General features: G+C 35.8%; 1 protein-coding gene across 2 annotated transcripts in view; it reads right to left on the bottom strand.

The window, feature by feature from the left end:
• Window positions 1-19,212, bottom strand: part of LOC131682131 (sodium/potassium-transporting ATPase subunit beta-2-like) — a 57,615-nt gene that overhangs the window by 870 nt on the left and 37,533 nt on the right. For both annotated transcript variants that reach the window (XM_058963368.1, XM_058963369.1), the window contains 2 exons: window positions 303-560; window positions 50-231 (listed from right to left, as the gene is read on the bottom strand). In XM_058963368.1, coding sequence (XP_058819351.1) covers window positions 50-231; window positions 303-560 — 440 coding nt within the window. The remainder of the gene's footprint in view (window positions 1-49; window positions 232-302; window positions 561-19,212) is intronic.

The following is a 19,212-nucleotide window of genomic DNA, read 5'->3' as shown; positions in this document are numbered from 1 at the left end:
TGAATAAATGGATGGAACTAAGCTGTTGTTGATAAGCTAACAGGCTTACTTTATTCAATTTAACGAATATGCACGGGGCGGATTTGTTATAACTGTATCCCTCTTCGGCTGTACAAGGTCCGAGTTTGGTTACGTCAAACGCACACACGTTTCCACCAGTTGGTGGAGTGTTGAAATCACATATGACCTGATTTTTACCACCGCCTGGAAGAGCATCTTGATCCCTGTAAGCTGTAATTACAATAAAATATTAAAGAACTATTGTGTAGTTATACATAATTGACATAACTGGGTGAACTTACGCAACAGGAAGTCATTTAGCAGATCAACCCAAATTTTTACGTCCGTTCGATTGGCGGCTGAATATTTTATTGTTTGTTCGGCGTTTTCATCTCTAGGAATGGGTCTATAACTAATGCCAGGATTGGTTCCTATCAGTGATTCATCCAGCTGCCATTTGGGGTATTCTTTGTTCAAAGTCATCAGCAGCCCTTGCATACAGACAGCTATCAGCGCCGCCAGTACCGCGTAAAAGATTATGTAAAACAGCAACAGGCGACCTGCAATGGTAAAGGTTGAGGGCGGGAACCAACGGTTAGTGATGTATGTATATTACAAAAAAACTGCATTTACTTGATTGGAATGGCGGATCGGCTAAACGCCTTTCAGTTAGTCGTAGCTTTTAGTAAGCAATTTGCATTTTATGGCAGCTTGAATATTATTGCTGCCATGCTTAAAGTGGCGCGAAAATTGATTGGCGTGAAAATCTAAGCACAGTAACTACAGTGGCGACTAAAACAATGCGACCGCCTGATGTAAGAAACAAAATTCGTCATTTTCTAATTTGCCTTTCGTTAAAGATATCGATATTTTATGAAAATTATATATTTATTGACCAACTTTACATTAAAATTATAAAAAGAAATAGCGACAAATAATAAGTCATATCACCAGGCGAATCACCAGGAGGTTAAAACCTCAATAAACAAACAAACATACAGAAGTCATACCACTGCAATATTATGAAAAATGAACTTTCAGACAATTTTCATATAATAAATGTAAAGCAACATTTTAACAATATTTAACAATATTTTTCCAAATTTTCTTTGCGATTTATTGTTGCTGTGTATATCATAACTCAAAGCCTACTAGACGTTTCCAAATATTACACATTCCTATTTCATACTTAGGTATCTAAGCAAGCTTTTTCAAAATTATTATTATTAATACATTGCACTAAAAAATTAGCGTGTGTGAAGAAGTCCTGAGCACAATTCCAAAACGATTGGTTCAGTAGATTTGGAGTTTTGATGGCATCATCTGTATCATAATGTGGTCCAAAAAGAAATGTTAGTACCGCAGAAGTCTCATATTTTTGTCCAACACTGTATGCACATATTACAGCAAAGTTGGTGTCATGACTATTATGAAATAATTCACTATGATAGGCGCTTTTCTCGACGCATGCTGTTGATTCGAAACCAATTATATATAAAGGGTATGTGCAAGAGTTCTTTTTTCTTTCACATTATGCATCGTATTTAAAAGGCCGTTTTGTTGGAATAATATATTTTCAATTTCCGAGGTCTACTACGTGTTAATAGTTTAGTTTTTTATGACATATTGAAACTCAGTTAAATACAAATCAAAAACTTTTTTAACCCATAATTCATAAATATAAAATATTTATGAAACAAACCATGTAATCCATGAGATCAAATGGTTCGTTTTATTTCAAATAAATTGAAAAAAGTGTAATATGTCTTGTTTTAATACTTTTCACCTATATTCAGGAATCAAAGCCAGTACTGATAGAATAATATTATTTGATTTGATACAACAATAGGGGAACCCGGGGCTAGTTGGTGGTTGGGGTAAGGTGACGGAATCCCCTTTTCCCCGTTTCTATTAGATATAAAGCGCTCTCTCGTTGTGAACCTCAATTCATGTGAAACGCATTATCCAATGTGTTTTTGTTGCAAAACATTTCGTTTTGTAGAAGCTGTAGGCGATATTGTGTTTTTGAGCATGTTTTATTAATTTGAAACATTTTGTGTTATTCAATGTATTCCCCGAATGATTGTATTTTTCGATTGTGCGTGAAAAGAGCTTTCAGTATCCGTATAGATATTACATCTATCCATTCACAAAAGTAATTTTTTATTTTTTTTTATAAAATATGCGATTGGGGTAAGTTGGCGGTAACGCATGCGGGGCAAGTTGGTGGTACTATTAATAGTGCAAAAATAGTCATCAAATATTTTCATTTCTGGAATTCACTCCAAAGTAAGAGAAACTTTTTCTTGTGTCTCTCGTCAATGCAGGGGACTATTATTTCGGCCAATCGCCTGAAGAATTTCGAAAGTTTGCTTTTGAATATGGAGTACGCGTTGAAGTCAAAATGACGGGGTATTGAGACTGAAATATAATGGCAAGTGTCGAATAATATACAAAGAATGAAGACAATCGACACATTTTATAAGGACCACTGATGCAATTGAATTTCCATTTGATTCCTTATTTTCTGGCATTCCGCCAACTTACCCCGAGGCTGAGGTAAGTTGGGTGCTTTTCCGCGTCATATATTTTTGTCTCTAAAAATGAAGACAACGTATCAAACATTTTCATAAAATTCAGAGATGTTGCCAACAGTTTGCCATTTCATGCAACGTGTTATATTTTGCAAGGTCTATCAAAATCAACGCGGTAAAAAATGAAAGCTGAAAAATCCGCCAACTAGCCCCGGTCCTCCCCATTATCATAAAACGTCAGTATCGCTTAAACACTCTCTAATCGAAAGCTTCGATATTCCTCCTCTATATGAAAGTGAGCTTGGAATGTTCTATCGGCGCTCTAGTACATATAGCTTTTTAACATTTTGAAGATCATTTTTTAAAGTAGTTAATCGTTGTTTTGCTATCTTATGTAAACAAAAGTCGTATTCACATGCGTCATCAGTGATCAATACACATAAAATATGTATGGCGCGTAATAGTCGTGCATGGACAATTTTGTATACAAATAAATCATCAATTATTAACTTTTATTTATATCTTTGACCTAATTGGGTCCATAAACAATCGATGAGATTAATTTTGAAGAAAATTAGAATCTAGTAAAATATTAATTTTTGATTACAGTGTTGCCAAATATGCTGTATTTGCAGTTTAAAACTTAAACTGCATTTTTCTCACAATTCGTGTATTTTTATTTTGAAAATGTTTATAACACTGTGTTTCACTGATCTTTTTACATAGAAAAACAATTAAAACAGAAAATAGCTTGAGCCAATCCCAAGACACAGTCATTTGATGAAAAAAACGTACACAAGTTCACAACTTTACTAGTATGTCAGTTCTCAGTGGCAGAATGTCAAAAAATTTCACACAAGTAGCAACTTAAGCGTTCGAAGCGTTTTCTGTTCTTGTTTAAGAAGAAGTTTTAAACGTTCGTGTTGACATGTTTATGTTCCCGTCGATGGAAACACAAATTGTGTTTTAATTTTTATGGATTTGCGTCAAGCCGGCGCTAATCTATTCCGACACAAATTTAGTGTCGGTTTCTGAAGAGACGAAGTCGAAACGCACCCAAGTAATAAGAAAGGATTTGTGCCCTTCAAGTGCAAAGACTGGTTTTACCAAAAATTTTCGGTGTTTACCCATTTTTTCTCCTTAGGGTGAAATATAGCATAGTGCTTTCGCATAGGCCTGCTAGCCAAGACAAGTTTCGGCTTCACTGTGTCTTATCGTCATAAACAGAACTTCTGCTCGGACGAGACATCACGTTTGTCGGTTTCTGAAGGGACGAAGTCAAAACGCACCCAAGTAATAACATATCCGATACTAACTAGTTTTTTTAAGCTGACTTTTAATCTTAAACTTGAATTAATTTCTTCGGGTCGGGTAAGACGACGGGTAATTTTATATTTTTAGCACTGAATTTCTTTATTTCTTCACAATATAAAAGTACCCGTGCTACGGGATAACACGATTTCGATCAACTTTAATAAAACTCGTGTTAAAATGGAGCTTAATCTCGCTGAAGTTACGTACATTCAGCTACATCACGTTAAAAACTGTGTTTTGATCACGTTTAGAAGTTTAGCACAGGCAGAAAACTTTATTGAAAAGAACAACATGCAACACGAGGTCGAGTTTAATAACACCAGAATCAAGATCTCGGTGCATATGGAAAACGACATGGTGGACGTATATATCCATGATTTGGCCTCGCACACTAAGAAAGACAACATCAAATAAATCATGTCGCAATATGGAGTAGTAGAATCTATTACGAATGACATCTGGAGAAATTTTTTCACCGGCATATCCAACGGCGTTCGTTTTGTGAGAATTCGAGTGACTAAACCAATACCTTCTTACATGACTATCGAAAGTATATCATCGAAGGATGGCGTGACCTATAAGCAAACAACGCTAATCACACATGTTGGGCAGACCCAAACATGCCAATTCTGTAACCATACAGCCCACTACGGAAAAACATGCGCCGAAGCAACTAGTCAAAACTCATCTACTACAGCCAACTCTAACAAGCAGCCACCAACACCTTCAGATAAACTAAAAACAACGATCCATTTAACCAATAATGCAAGTAGAACGACCACGACAACCGCTCCCAAACCAATAACTAGCATCGCCAATAAAGAAGCAAATACCGATGAAGATGGATTTACAACGAACGATAACGCGAGAGAAAGCACACTGAAAGACCCCCAAGCGGCTTCACCGCCAAGGAAAAGGATCTCAACACGCAGCAGCAAACTTCGTCAACAAGATCTGGAAGACCGACATTCTTAGTATTTTATTATTTTTATTTTTACTTATTGTAAAAAATAAAAAAAAACCCACGGCTCAGTTGTGCTAACGCAGTGAGCCGTTTCAAATAAATTTTTAGATTAAAAAAAAGTCATAACAGTTTTCATATGTCCGCTGCTCGAACCGACGATTGGCCGCTACTAGCTGGGCAAAACTATATTGAGTCTTGGCTTTATTTGTATATAGGATGGCACTAAAGCTGAGTTCTTTGGATGAAGACTATTAAGCGTTTTAATGTGTTAGATACCTATTGGTTTGATATTGTGTTATTTGATTGTGGAATAAATTGAACCCTTTCGGAGCAAGTTACAATAATTATATTTCTCTTGACGCCTAACTTCAGGTTTGTGAAAATCACCGTATCAAAACTTCAGTGGCACCAACCCAAATTGTAAGACTACAGTTGCACAAGGAAACCAAATATATATAGTCATGGATAAAACTACCATTGGTCATGAATAAAACCAATTAGAGTTTGATTCGAAAAAATTTGAAATGGGTCGATAATCTACTATTTTGAGATTGAGCGAACGAAAGCCGAGAGAATTTTTTTGTTTCAGAAAGGGACGATTCAAATTTCGGAAACTTTAGTAAGAGGTGGTGCAGGTAAGGTTTTCATGTTGAAAAAATATCGTCTTTAAAAAGTTTTTGGCGATACGGAGTGTTAATCCATTCAAAGAGTTTACATACAATAATACAACATTTGAACAGTCTTTGCTAAAAAGGTTAACAATACCAGAAACTTCAAAAATATCATATTTCATATATAACAACTCGACTATTATCATATCCTGAAACCAATCCTCTCATTCTAAATACAGGTAGAGCTCGGTCTAATCAGCCGTTATCTCCACATATGATTTGGTCGAATTACCGATGACGAGTTTTTTTGGGATTAATATTAGTATTTCTCTAGCAAATAAGCAGTGATATTCGTCAAAGTATTCCTTGGTCCGATATCAAAAAAGAAACCATTCAATTTTTATGCTGACCCATTAAGTTGGAATATATGAATAATAAGTTGTAGGTGTGGTGTACATTTTGCATGTTTGTGGCGTTACTGCGTTAATTAGGTCACTGGAATCGTCACCTGCGTTTCTCCATCACGATATGTTCACGTGGTTTCCAGAATAGATTCGGGTAAAATTGTCGCAGAAAGGGAGAGGTTAATAAATGAATCCCAAATGTATACTAAATCCTCATAAATTAGTTGATGTTTCGTTCACTCATGAAGTAATCAAAGCTAGGTCTTGGTACCACATACTGGCGCGGAACTTGGCTGACTTAGCGACCGATTCTTTGTGTATTGGACAATCATGGGAATAGATCAATAGCCTTACTCATACAAATAATCCTATAGCAATTATGGAGCATAGTCTAGCATTTCGGAAGGTAAATGCTCGGCTTGTAACACTGTTTAACGAAAAAGAGTTTAAGTTTGTCGAGAGTACATATTACTTTTCGGAGAGTTGAAGGAAAATGGCATTTTTTAACCATTGAAATTGGTTTCAGGCCGGTCTTAAGATCACCCTTGGCGCAATTGAACTAAGGGACCCTAGCATTGAACAGATGTAAACAGATGTATAATACGATGGTTCTTCATGCCAATCTAAAAGTTCCATATTTGATCCAGGCCATCAATTAAGATTGTATGAGAAAAATTATATAATTATATGGAGTAAAACATGTTTCTAGATTCCGCCACCAGGTAGCACTATATACGCAACATAATCTGAGTTGATCAAATAATTTAATGGCAAGTGAAAGTCATCCGCAGCATTCCCATAAAATCTTGAGTACACCTAGGTAAAGTTCTTAGCGATTAAAATGATGAAAAACAAGGGAGATTCGTGTTTCATTCCGAAATTCGAATATTGTTACGGCAAAATAACAGGAGATATGAAGGATAGAAATGAAAGATATTGCGTGGCGTTTCTCTTAATAATATTTTTACTGTATCAATTTTGTTGGCTATTTTCGGCAAATTTGAGACTAAGAGAAACGAAAGCAATGAAATTGAAAGACGGATAGGTATTCTAGAGCGAAGCAGTTATAAACTTAGAACGGAAAACTAGAACTAGGCAGGCTCATATGGGCATTATCGAAAGGAAATGTGAAGAATTTTTTGCCTTCTGCAGAGTAGGAGTTGGGCGTTTCACCCAAGTCTACCGCATGGTGTATGGTAGAACATAACTCATCATCATGTTTTACCGCCGACGCCGGCAAAAAATTCTTCACAAATCCTCGCCTAGAACGACCATGCGATCATTCTTCTCCCTTTCGATTGAATGCATACGTCACGGCTTGATGCTAGCAGAAAGGGAGAAGAATGATCGCATGGTCGTTCTAGGCGAGGATTTGTGAAGAATTTTTTGCCGGCGTCGGCGGTAAAACATGATGATGAGTTATGTTCTACCATAGACCATGCGGTAGACTTTGGTGAAACGCCCAACTTCTACTCTGCAGAAGGCAAAAAATTCTTCACATTTCCTTTCGATCATGCCCATATGAGCCTGCCTAGTTCTAGTTTTCCGTTCTAAGTTTATAACTGATTCGCTCTAGAATACCTATCCGTCTTTCAATTTCATTGCTTTCGTTTCTCTTAGTCTCAAATTTGCCGAAAATAGCCAACAAAATCGATACAGTAGAACCTTGCGGCAATTAAAACATAGTAACATAATAATATTTTTGAAAGTTATCAAGACCACAAAAATGTATTACATCTGTGTTAAGCGTGGTTTTCTAAACTAAGCTCGGAGTTCCTTATATCTTAGGGACCGTACACTAATTACGTAAGGCATTTTTAGAACATTCCAACCTCCCTCCAGATAAGAATTCGTAAGATTTTGACGAACTCTCCCTCCCCCTCAATAAGATCTTATCATGATTTTCGTAATTAAAAAATCATATTGTTAATTCATTAAATAAGATAGCGAAAACGATACTTATAGAATTATTTCAAGAAAATTCATGACAAAATTTCACTGCATTCATCTGTAGTAATTTTATTTGCATCCTAGTAGAACAACTATTGGGTGATATTTATTAAAGCCAATCTGGTCCATATAATCTGTTTCGCTATATTCCACTTCCTTTGAATCTATTTTCTTGTGATGCAGAGCTCATAAGAATTTATAACCTGTTCTGGCAAGAATTTGTTCTGAGCTCCAACTGTGACTATTATCGTACGCATAGCTCCGACATCTTCGAATTTTCTTGAAGTAAAATACAGTTCACACTCTGGAAATATTCGGCCCACAAGATCTGTCACCATCGCATGACAGAACATACCTTGCGGTTTGAACAAAAAGTATGAATAGAAGGATTTTGGACCATCAATACGAAGAGTGTCAGCACTTCTTAGCTTGTAAGGCATACTGTGACCCCAGTTCCCGAACAGAACAATGTGCCACCAAGCGTCAAGAAATTGATGTAACTGCTCTAACACCATCGACAATTAACCCATTCATGCCCATGTTGTTTGTGGACAATACCGTTTTTAAAAAGCTATAACTTTCGATTCAGGCGAGATTTGCTCACAAAAACAAGTAAGGCTCATTAATGTGATTATTGCCTTTAATTTGAGTATTAACAGTTACAAGGATCAGTTCTAGAACTGAAGTTATTGCAATTAGTCTGATTGGATTCCGATGGAGCAGTGCTGCCAGAGACAGTTTGCGTTGACGACGGAAAATGATTTTTTCATATATCTTCGTTATGGTGCAATATTATTGAAAACTGATAAAACTTAGCAATTTAGACTGCCATGGAAGCACCTATCTTTATGAAAATAGGCTTTTCGTGTTTCTTGACCCCACCGTATTCAAGGAAAAAAAACCCTAGCACTTGACAAAAAGTTGGACATGAAAGGGTTAAGACACTCCTCACGATGGCAACAATAAACAAAATTACATAATTAATTTAACAATCATATCCTGCTGTTGCATAACACTTCAATTCCAGGTCCACCCTTCCTTGGCTATGATGTACAATATGTGCTAATTTTGTATGATATAGAAAATGAACGGCACAAATAATAAATAATTCTTATGTAAAGGAATATTTTTCTTATTGATTTTATTTTCATACTTTTTATGATATTACGTAAGAAAGAACGACCCCTCCCTCCCCCTCAGATAAGAATTTGTAAGATATTTTGAAACGCCCCCTCCCCCCATATGCCCTTACGTAATTAGTGTATGGCCCCTTACATATTTTTAATAGCATGGTTTTTACATGTTGAATCTGAACTAGTTAACATCGAGGCTCGCAGCATGTCGTTAATATAAGAACAAACGTTGCAATTTTAGAGGACTATCTGTAAAGTATCGCACATTTAAATTATCATAAAGCGGACAAAATATAGAAACAATTACTTGTTGTTCATTTTGACCCTATCGTTTTTTGGGTTCTTTTCACATTGCTCCAAATTTGAAGAATGTCCGATGTACCAGAAATTATATGTTTTGCTTCAAACTGAGCTAACTGAAATTGGAAGTGCATTTACAGAGACATCATTTGAATATACCTTTCAGTTTAACGTTTCGAATTTTCGTCATCGGCGGATGACAGCCACCTTGATCGCGATATAGTCGTCTAGATTTCTCCATAAGCAAAGAATGCTCATTAAAATATTATTAGTGACAATAGAATGGGGTTGAACCTTTCTGCAGTTTTCTGATCCGCAAGTTCATTTTTAAATCCGACCATAACAGTGTCAGACCTTCACAAGACCTCACAAAATTGGAAATCAGAGAGGTTTGTTTATGTAGATTTATCCGTGGACGGTCTCAAATGTGATGAAGACCTGAATCATTTTGTCACATCCGCAAAACGCTTGTCAGACACAGATTTGTTGGCCAGTGTTATATTTACCGCTGTGGTTCTGTCCCTTCCAAACTTTGTATATGTGTAGTCCTACACATATCATTGTTTTTACTCAAAACAAAATGAAACTTGAATCTGAATTATTGAGCGACGCTTTAGTTGGTTGAATGCCAACCATTAATCGATGAGAGACATTGCATTTAGCCATTTTAGGAACACTTTAAAAAGTTACAAATAAAATTGGGTCTACCTTTTTTCGAATACTTTCGTTATATACATCCTCTTTGCGGGGTCCTAAAATACCGGTGCTCTTGGCCCATTGCGCACTCATTGGTTTGTGTATTTATGGTGTCCATTGGAGTGTTGATATAAATGACGTAATTTTATTTTGTATACAATGTCTCGCCATGAAGAAATTCATTTTAAAATTTAAGAAAGTATATTTTGTATCTTCGAAAAAGTTTTATACATAATACAGCGCATATTTGGAAGAAAGAAACATTTTGTTGTTGTTGATATTCTAGAAGTAATCACGCAGAATAACCTCTTCAATTATTTAGAGGTTTATTGTCTGCCGTATAGTTGTTGAGAATGATATATGCAATTACTTTGTGGAAGACATGGTAGCTCTACTTAGCATATTAAAATCTAACACAATATTTGCGTACTGCTCCAAATTCACTTTCCTTCAATATAACTCGTTAATTTTAAGTTTTTGAAACGCATACAATGGATAAAACGTGTATTTTATTATCGTTAGAACTTTACCGAAGGTCAAATAAATGTATGAGTTATCATAAACAATTATATTATAACTACTTGCTTTAAAGGGATTGTTTTCAGAAATAATACAATATATTTCGATACCATGAATAATACAAAACAATCTTTAAATGCTCACAAAAACCGATCTTGATGTACTAGAGACCAACGGAAAACGGAAGTCAGGAAGGTTTTATAGTGATCAGTATGATCGTACCACTAGTCTTGCAATTGCCCTGTACACAAAGAATCGGATGCGAGGTCTACTGAAAAAGAAGGTCAAGATCCGCAACGGGATGTGGTTTCAAGGTATTGATTTTTGGTCTCATTAAAAGTAACAGCTGAACTCATTTTCGGTTTGGAATCACACCAACAACTTTCACACGTGAATATTTTTCCATTTACTTTTTCACCAAATTAATGTAGCGTATCCACACAGCATTGGAACAGAAACCTCCAACATTCACAGCTGTCACGAACACGCTGTATCGTAACTGGATTTGACCGGTTTGTTTCGATTAGGACTGGTAATGAACCTCTTAGCAGGGGCCACTTATTTTTACTACATAAAAGTGGCCGATTTTTTTTCTTCGTCACCCGGCCGGAGCGTGGTACTAAGAATAGCGTTGGTGGGTAATCGGTTGATAAAGATATTCACCCTTATTATTGTATGCTAAGACTGGTTTGTTCGAAGGTGGTTTGATTTTGCTGTCTCATTAATGTAGGGTGACCATACGTCCTGGTTTCCCAGGACGTGTCCTGGTTTCCCAGGACGTGTCCTGGTTTTGCATTGTCTGTCCTGGTGTCCTGGGAAGTCGAGGAAAATGCTTGATTTGTCCTGGTTTTTCTCCTGTAAGCCTAATATATTTCTATCTATTCAGTCTTCGATTTTCACTATGCTCTAGATCGCAGTAACGACTGACCGCAACCATAACTGCAACGTATACTCCTCCTCAATCGGAATGTGACAAACAAAACTTAATATAGTCGAATCTTCTCCCAATTGTACCTTTCGATGGTTCTTTAAATCTCCCAAGAGTACCTCGTCAATATCGATGAAACAATGGTTACCAGTGCTTCTCCTTGGCTTAAATCGTCATTCAATCTGGGACTCGAACAATTCCCTTTGGTACCTCTGAAAAGACACATCGGCATTTTGGTGCTACTGCTTCTACTCGATTTCTCTTACTAGTGGCTTTTTTTCGTCTTACTGGAAATCCATTCCATAAAAAGAAAAATAGCACCTAATCAGTCGCTCTGCTTGTCAACAGTGCAGTGAATCAAACGAACGTTTCTACCTAAAGTCTGCTGTCTATATGTACCGCGCCAGTACTATAAACAAGCAAAGCAATCGAATAATAAATATCGTCCAAAGCCAGTGTGAACAATAAAGCACCGTTAATTTCATCGATACGATATCGATCATTCATTTCAAGATGTTTGAAACTCAACAGCAAAATTCAACAGCAAATTTGCAAATGCAGTTTAGACTATCAGAAGTCGTCGTTATACATACTTGCAAGCTCACTACACTCATTACTGATAACATTTAAAATTTTGGCTATAACGGAAAGCTACGCAATGGAAGACAACATGCAATACGCCGTTGAGCATGATAATGTTAGGACCAAAATACCCATTTATATCGACATTGATAAGATTGATATGCGTCTGCACGATCAACACCTGGGTACTATTAATAAATTTATTACAACCATCATGTCGGAATACGTAACGGTGGAATCCTTTAAGTTTGAAACCCGGAGAAAATTTAGGTATTTTTAACGGTTTTTATTTCGTGAGAATCAAAGTGACCTATTCCTTCATATCTGAACTTTCAATTCAAAGCAAAACGCGTGACCAAATCTCAAATCACGCTGTGCACGTATGAAGGACAGACTCCTGTGTCCTACGTTGTATACAAGAAGACACACTACGAGAAACCATGTACACAAGCCTCTAACGAAGCAATATCAACTGCAAGCATACCCATCACACAGCCCTTCATCAACATCAACTAAATCACAAACCATCGGAGTTGCAGCTCAGGCACCAACGAATACTGGAACAAAAGAACGTACGCACAGCGTGAACGATCATTGTGATGTGCCTACTACTTCCCAAACAACTGCGAGCATCACCGATATTAAAGTAAATAACAAAGAACACGGATACGCGATCGTGACCCGTAGGCCCCACAAGCAACTCAAACCAGGTAATCGTGAAAGCCAATACAACATTAACAGCGAGAATAGCATGAACGAAAACGAGAGAAACAAACCAAACATTTCTTTCATCGCGACGTGCATGAATTGAATTTTGTTTTCTTTCAAATTCACGCAGGGATGTCAATTTTTTCAAACTCGGGCTCAAACTGATATTATTGACACCTAGCTATCCGCCAGTTTTCATATAACAATCGATTAAACGGAGAAATTTTTGGTAACAACGGTAGGTTTTGCAGCTCTCAAGTCAAGTGGAGATTGCCAGGCATAGCGCAGGGAAGCTACTTGGGATCACTGATGTTTCTGATTTACGTCCATGTCGTGTTGTTAGTACTGAAAACTCCTCGCCGGTACTGCACAGACCATCTCAGCATTAAACGTTTGCTTATGGTGGTGTAGCAAGAACTGCCACTGTGAAATTCCGATGAAAGACTTTCTGGCAGAGCTCTTCCTCCTAGAGTCCCATAACTTTTTTTACTGTGCAAGCTCTGCCTGCCAGACCCCAGAACTTTTTAACTGCCGAAAACATGCGGAAAAGGCAATGTCGATTGAGAGGTAACGGGGGAATCAGTACCCTTTCGACTGTCCTGGTTTTTTACTCGTCTGATATGGTCACCCTAATTAATGAAAACACAAACAACTTTCGTTTGATTTCAGTATTCATCGTGGAAGAGAATCAGGGCGATTATTGTCGTCAACGGTAGAGTATTAAGGGATATTGAAACGCACAAGCGGTCGAATTTTTGATAACACTGGTTTACATGAAATATTAGGTTGTGTGAAAACGTGTTTATTAGGTCAGTCACTATACACGAAGTTTTTTTTCAAACACCAAAGTTTTTGCATTTATACGCCAACGTCAGGTGAGTAAGATGTCCCTATCTTCAACATTACAACTTAAATTTTGTATCCATAAAAAATTAAACATTATTATTACGAGTTTGAAATATTTTAGGAGGATGTTAATGTCTTCAGTATTTAAAGAAATTTAGGAACCACATGTTTTCTTAAAGAGCTGAAAGTAATATTGGGCAAACAATTTTTTGTTGTATACAGAGAAGACTCGATATAAATTCGAGATTTAAAATTTAACCTAATTTGATGTTCATCATAAATTGAAACGCTTAGATTCATTGAAATTGGGGTTATCATAGACTACCACTTTGATTTGGGATTTTTTTGAGTTCAACAATACAATACGATAGGTTTAAATTAAGAAGGATTATTGTCGAAGTTTGTTCATAAACCAAACAAGAAACAACTAGTCTCTTGATATAGGGCAAAGAATTTAAGTACTCCCATGCAAGTATTTCTTATTATTTAAAAATTCGATTAAAGTTGAGCAAATCCATTTGGCTTTGATATGGAAGATGACGTATTTTTCGCCAGTTCCTCTTCACCAGAAACTAACTTTTGAAATATTTATTTATTTATTTCGTCAATCGATGTAGACTACAGATTTCCTTAATTACTAATGTGTATATTTCGTGAATTTAGTATAAATGAAAGGGCGTGGGTATTTTTCAAACATGTTTTTTAAATCGTAGCTCTAAAGCCGTTTCGTATAAGTTAGTTATTATTATGTTATAATATTTGCAATCAATATGCTCATAGTAAGCAGTTACATCTAGGATGTAGCCGATTTCGAAATATTTTGGAAACAAATTCGGTGAACAATTCTCAGTTTTGTTTTTGTAAAATACTTAAGAAATACACCTAGTACAGTCATTTTTCAATAACCAAAGCCAAATTTCACGATATTCAATCTTTCTGTACTCTTGCCCGAGCCAGGACGAAGCGAACGATAAAACAATAGTCTTGTGCGCATATTTTGAAGAACAAATAAGGCGAAGGTTGATAAAAATCGTTGATTTTTCGAAAATGTTTAAATTTAAAGTAACTTAGATAAATTACTAAAAGTTTAGTGAACATAAGTAGTCTAACAGATGCCATTCCAGTCCACAAACAAGAAGAATCACCCTCTATAGATTATTTTCTTGTATAATATATCAAGGAAGTCGTGCACTTTTAAGGGGTTACATATGTTGAGGTCGACCAAAAAATCGAATTTTTTTTATTCCTCTATCCTAAAGTTTAGGTTCTTAAAAATGTTATCTCAATTTTTTATAGAGATCGGAGCAGTAGAAGCAAAGTTATAGCGTTTTTCATTTTGCTTTCTAACGGATGCGTGGCTTATACTTGAAACTTTAAACGCGATTATCTCGAAATCATGTTTTCTCAAAAACGTGTTTACGGTGACTACGATTGCAGAAAAAGTTTTCAACCGTTCTCAAAACTTTTTTTTTAGCTTGTTCGTAATTTAACTGCCGTGTCCTTGAACGATTCCATTTTTTCGGGAAAATTTTTATATTAATGTTATGAATTTTTGAGTGATTTTTTTCTGGTGAAAATAATGTTTTTCTTTGGAAAAATCGTCCCCGCTTCCAAAAAGAAGAACATTTTTTTAATCAATCGTTCAAGGACACCACAGGTGCATACACTAATGATTTTTTTTAGTTTTATGCTTTCAGTTGAGCTCTTGGACTGGACTCGTAGTCACGGCAAACCTCTTTGAAAAAAAAACGCGTTTTGCGAAAATTACTATAACTTCGACAATTCAATAGTAATTCTTCAAAAGGGCGAATGAGACTTTTGTAAACAAACTTATTTCGCTCATTATTCCGCCACCGAGTTGAATTTCATGAAAAATACACATGAATCAACATCTTTACCCTTGGTAGAATCATTTTCAAATGTTTTCTGTCTTGAAATGATAACAAATTAGGAGAAATCAGCAAAACAAAAGTTTGTTTACAAATCTTATTAGCCCTATTCAAATGTTGATATGGAATTATTAATATTTTTTATGTTCTCAAGTGGATTTTGCAAATTGGATATTGTACTACGCTATTTCATAAAAATATGGCTACATAATTTACAAAAATTCAAACTTATGCTTTTTTTCCGCATCTCAACATATATAACCCCTTAAAGAAGACTAAATGTTCCGAAACTTTTGCAACAGTCAAGATCAACTTTGAAAGTTTATGGGAACCTCCTCATCAGTGGCTCAAAAAAGAGGTGGTTTTGAAGATTTTGTTTTTGAACATGAAAACAACATGAGAAACAAACTATCTTTTGTGAATTGTTGAAAATTTACATTTAAATTTATTCAACAAAAATAGTTTTTTGAATGCCAAAATAAATTAAAATGGCGGATTTATAAACATTCTCGCTCAGCAGATCGCCGCGGACAACTCAAACCGCCCATAATTTTTACCTGAAATAAAAAAGTGAAAAGCTTCATTATTCCGAAGGCTTTTCTGCACAGGATAGACTATTACAGTGATTAAGAGTTGAAATTTAAATTTTTTTAATCATTTTTAAATAATGTTTGTTTTGTTGTAAGTACGTTATTAGCATTGTGAAAAGTTGTAAAATAAGATTTCTTTAATAAATTTTTGGTTCAGTCTGTGCACAGTTAAACTATCTAGAAACTGTGTGTTACTTGTACTTGTATACATAGCATTTATAGTTTATTTGTAATCGTGAAAAGAATTTTAAGAAACATCGTTTTCATAAAATGGACTTTAAAGTTTCCTTTAATCAAGTTACAGGAAACTTACGGTCATGAGATATTAATCAGCTATACTCTGAAACATGGTATGAATATTCTCTGATAATAATTCTAATGATTGAAGCAAAAAATCGATTTTTGAAGCTGATGAGGACTTTCAAATAATTCGAAGAAATTTTCCGACATAAAAAGGCATATTTTCTTATACAATAATTTTAGTGATTAATTCTCCTAGAAGAAAATATGGAGATTTAACTCTTCAAAAATAGTAAGAGACTTAGTGTCTTCAGCAAAGTGGTTCATAATGTCATTTTAAAAAAACTTTGTTGAAAATATGAAGGCTACATGAAAGGAGTATATCGAGCTATACGACGATATTTAGGTAATTTTCTTAAACCCAGATCTCCTCAATATAACTTTTTATTGTAAGCTCACACCTCGAATAAAATGCGAATTTTATTATTTATAAATAAAAGAAGAGATTTATCAAAAATAATAGTATTAGAACAACTTGTTTTAAAGGTTTTGTTTCCCATAGAGTCTACTGCATTTCGATATTCTGTACATATGGAGTATTTATGTCTTCAACAAAGTTGTACAAAATAGTATTTTCGACAACTTTACTGAAGACATTAAGTCTTGAACCAAATTTGTTTGAATAGTAAATTCTCTATAATTACTTCTTGGAGGATTAACTACCAAAATTCTTTTATCAGAAGCTGAGCTGTTTTTGTTGAAAAAATCCTCAGTTATACTAAACATCCAAAGTTGAGAGTTTCGAATGAATGTGATCGTGACCGTAAAACAAAGTTTACGAGCATTTATTTTACCTTTCTTTGCTAATAGAGCTCAAAACATGAGAGAGAGTCCTCGTAGGGTAGACGTGCCCTTATTCATCTCATTAGTCACGATGTCACACTATTTCGCTTATAACTCGGCTAACACTGATTGGATTGCGCTTAAATAGGTATCAGCATCTTTGCTTCATTCTTAAGAAGCAGATCAATAAAAAATCTGGCTTGGAAAACGTAAAATACTCGCTTTAGAACGAAGCAAAAAGTCGAGTACAATGCACCCTTATTCATCCTACCATTTGAGCTAATGCGTTGAAGAGAGATAGCACACACTGCTCTAACTAATGTGTTCAAATGGGTGGGATGAATAAAGGTGCTAAGATGAATTCGGGCACAGTAACCCTATACTTAATTTTATTACGCCATTCAAATAAATCAAATAAATACCATTAATAGATATTCATATGATTGATATTTTTTTGGCAGTTGTCCTATTAGAGTTGTAGAGCTGGGGTCTCGGAAGGGCTCTCTGCAATAATCACTCACTACAATTGCAGACGAGACGGGAAATATCACCCACTACTCAAGGTCAATTGCAGCGGGTCGTGATTCAGAATGTGATATTGATTGTACGGTTCAGATATGTCAGGGCGTAGGGACTGTACGAACGCGTATGTCATTTGAGCCTTTGTACGTGAACGTGTCGATTGCGTTTGTATGTTTCGTGTGCTATCATGTGCATAATTTCGCATGTATAAATTAGCTATTCGCGTGTGTTCTTGGATGATCGCGGGTGGACCGTGAATCTGAATCTTAATTTTCAGTATACGGTTCAGATGCCAGAAGAGAGTGAGATTCCTCTTATCACTAGAGTTCCCTGCTATGTCACCATGGAACGTGTTGTCTAGTGGATATGAGCGCCACTTTTTATTGGTCCAACTGAAGGCATGTACCTAGGCTGCTAAGGCCGAGAGTGGGGAATGCCGGACGTAATAGATTCATGATCGCTCGAACTCGGGCGTTTGTAGCTTCACTCTTGACCGCGTTTGTAAATTTATAAGTGCTAAAATGTTTACGTAGTTATCGGGGCGTTATCCTGTTTGTAGCTACTCGCATATTCGCGTGTATTCTTGAAGCACTTGAGTGCTCGGTCATGTCGCCATGGAACGTGTGTCTAGTGGATGTGAGTGTCGTTTTTTGATTGATCTAACTGAAGGCATGAGGTAAGGTTGCCGAGGGTAGAGACTTCCGAACGTAACAGAATCATGATCGCGCGAGCAGTGGGTTAATGCTTTGATACCGCATATTTGATTTGTAAGTGCTAAAACGTTCACTTACATACCGGGGTGTGGTGATGTAGAAGAGATCGCTGGCATAAGTATGTGTTGATGGTTGCTATTACATGTTCGCGTTTGAGACCAGGTTTGTGTAATCGCGAAGGCCATGAGCGCTTGTACGTTTTAAATGAGAGAGATTGTGAGTGTATATGAGATAATACTCAAATAAGTGTGTTAGTGTGTGTTAGTATAAATCTAATTTAAGATATGATAATGAAAGAAGAAAAAAACCCGAATAAATAAAAAAAGATGCAAAGGGATTAAGTAAAAGCGGATAAATTGACCGTTATCATTTTTCGTATACATGAGTAGTGTAAAAGCAAGCTACTAGAAGTATAACAAAACAGACTAATGAAATAGAAGAAAAGCACACGTGTGACATGCAATCAAACTACTGGAACTTGTCTAACAGCCAGCAAATGTTATTGATTTGCCATTAACGACAATTGCTTTCTGTAAGAATTTTATCATGCATGATTTTTCGGTGAGCAAATCTGTGTTTCGAAAACAATCAACCTAAACATCCCATTCGAAAAATTGTTCCTAATCCATATTTCGGAACATCCAGCTTAGAAAGAAAATACAATTTTGAACTGAAGTTCGATTTGCCGAATCCATTATGGAATATACCTGAAAAAATTAGATCTCATGCATTCCTAATGGTATTTTCTTTGTTAGAATGCGCTTGATTTAATTCATTACTTCCTATTCGATTCTACAATACAAACACAAGAAGCTACTATTTCACAAAATACGTTTTGCACATATCAAGGGCAAATTAATACGTGACAGTTCTGTGATCAGACTACGCCTTACGGGAAACCTTCCACAGTGACTGTTTACAACAGC

Source organism: Topomyia yanbarensis, chromosome 2 (genome assembly GCF_030247195.1).
Source record: "Topomyia yanbarensis strain Yona2022 chromosome 2, ASM3024719v1, whole genome shotgun sequence".
Taxonomy (NCBI): Eukaryota; Metazoa; Arthropoda; class Insecta; order Diptera; family Culicidae; genus Topomyia; species Topomyia yanbarensis.
This window is presented reverse-complemented; position numbering and strand designations above follow the sequence as displayed.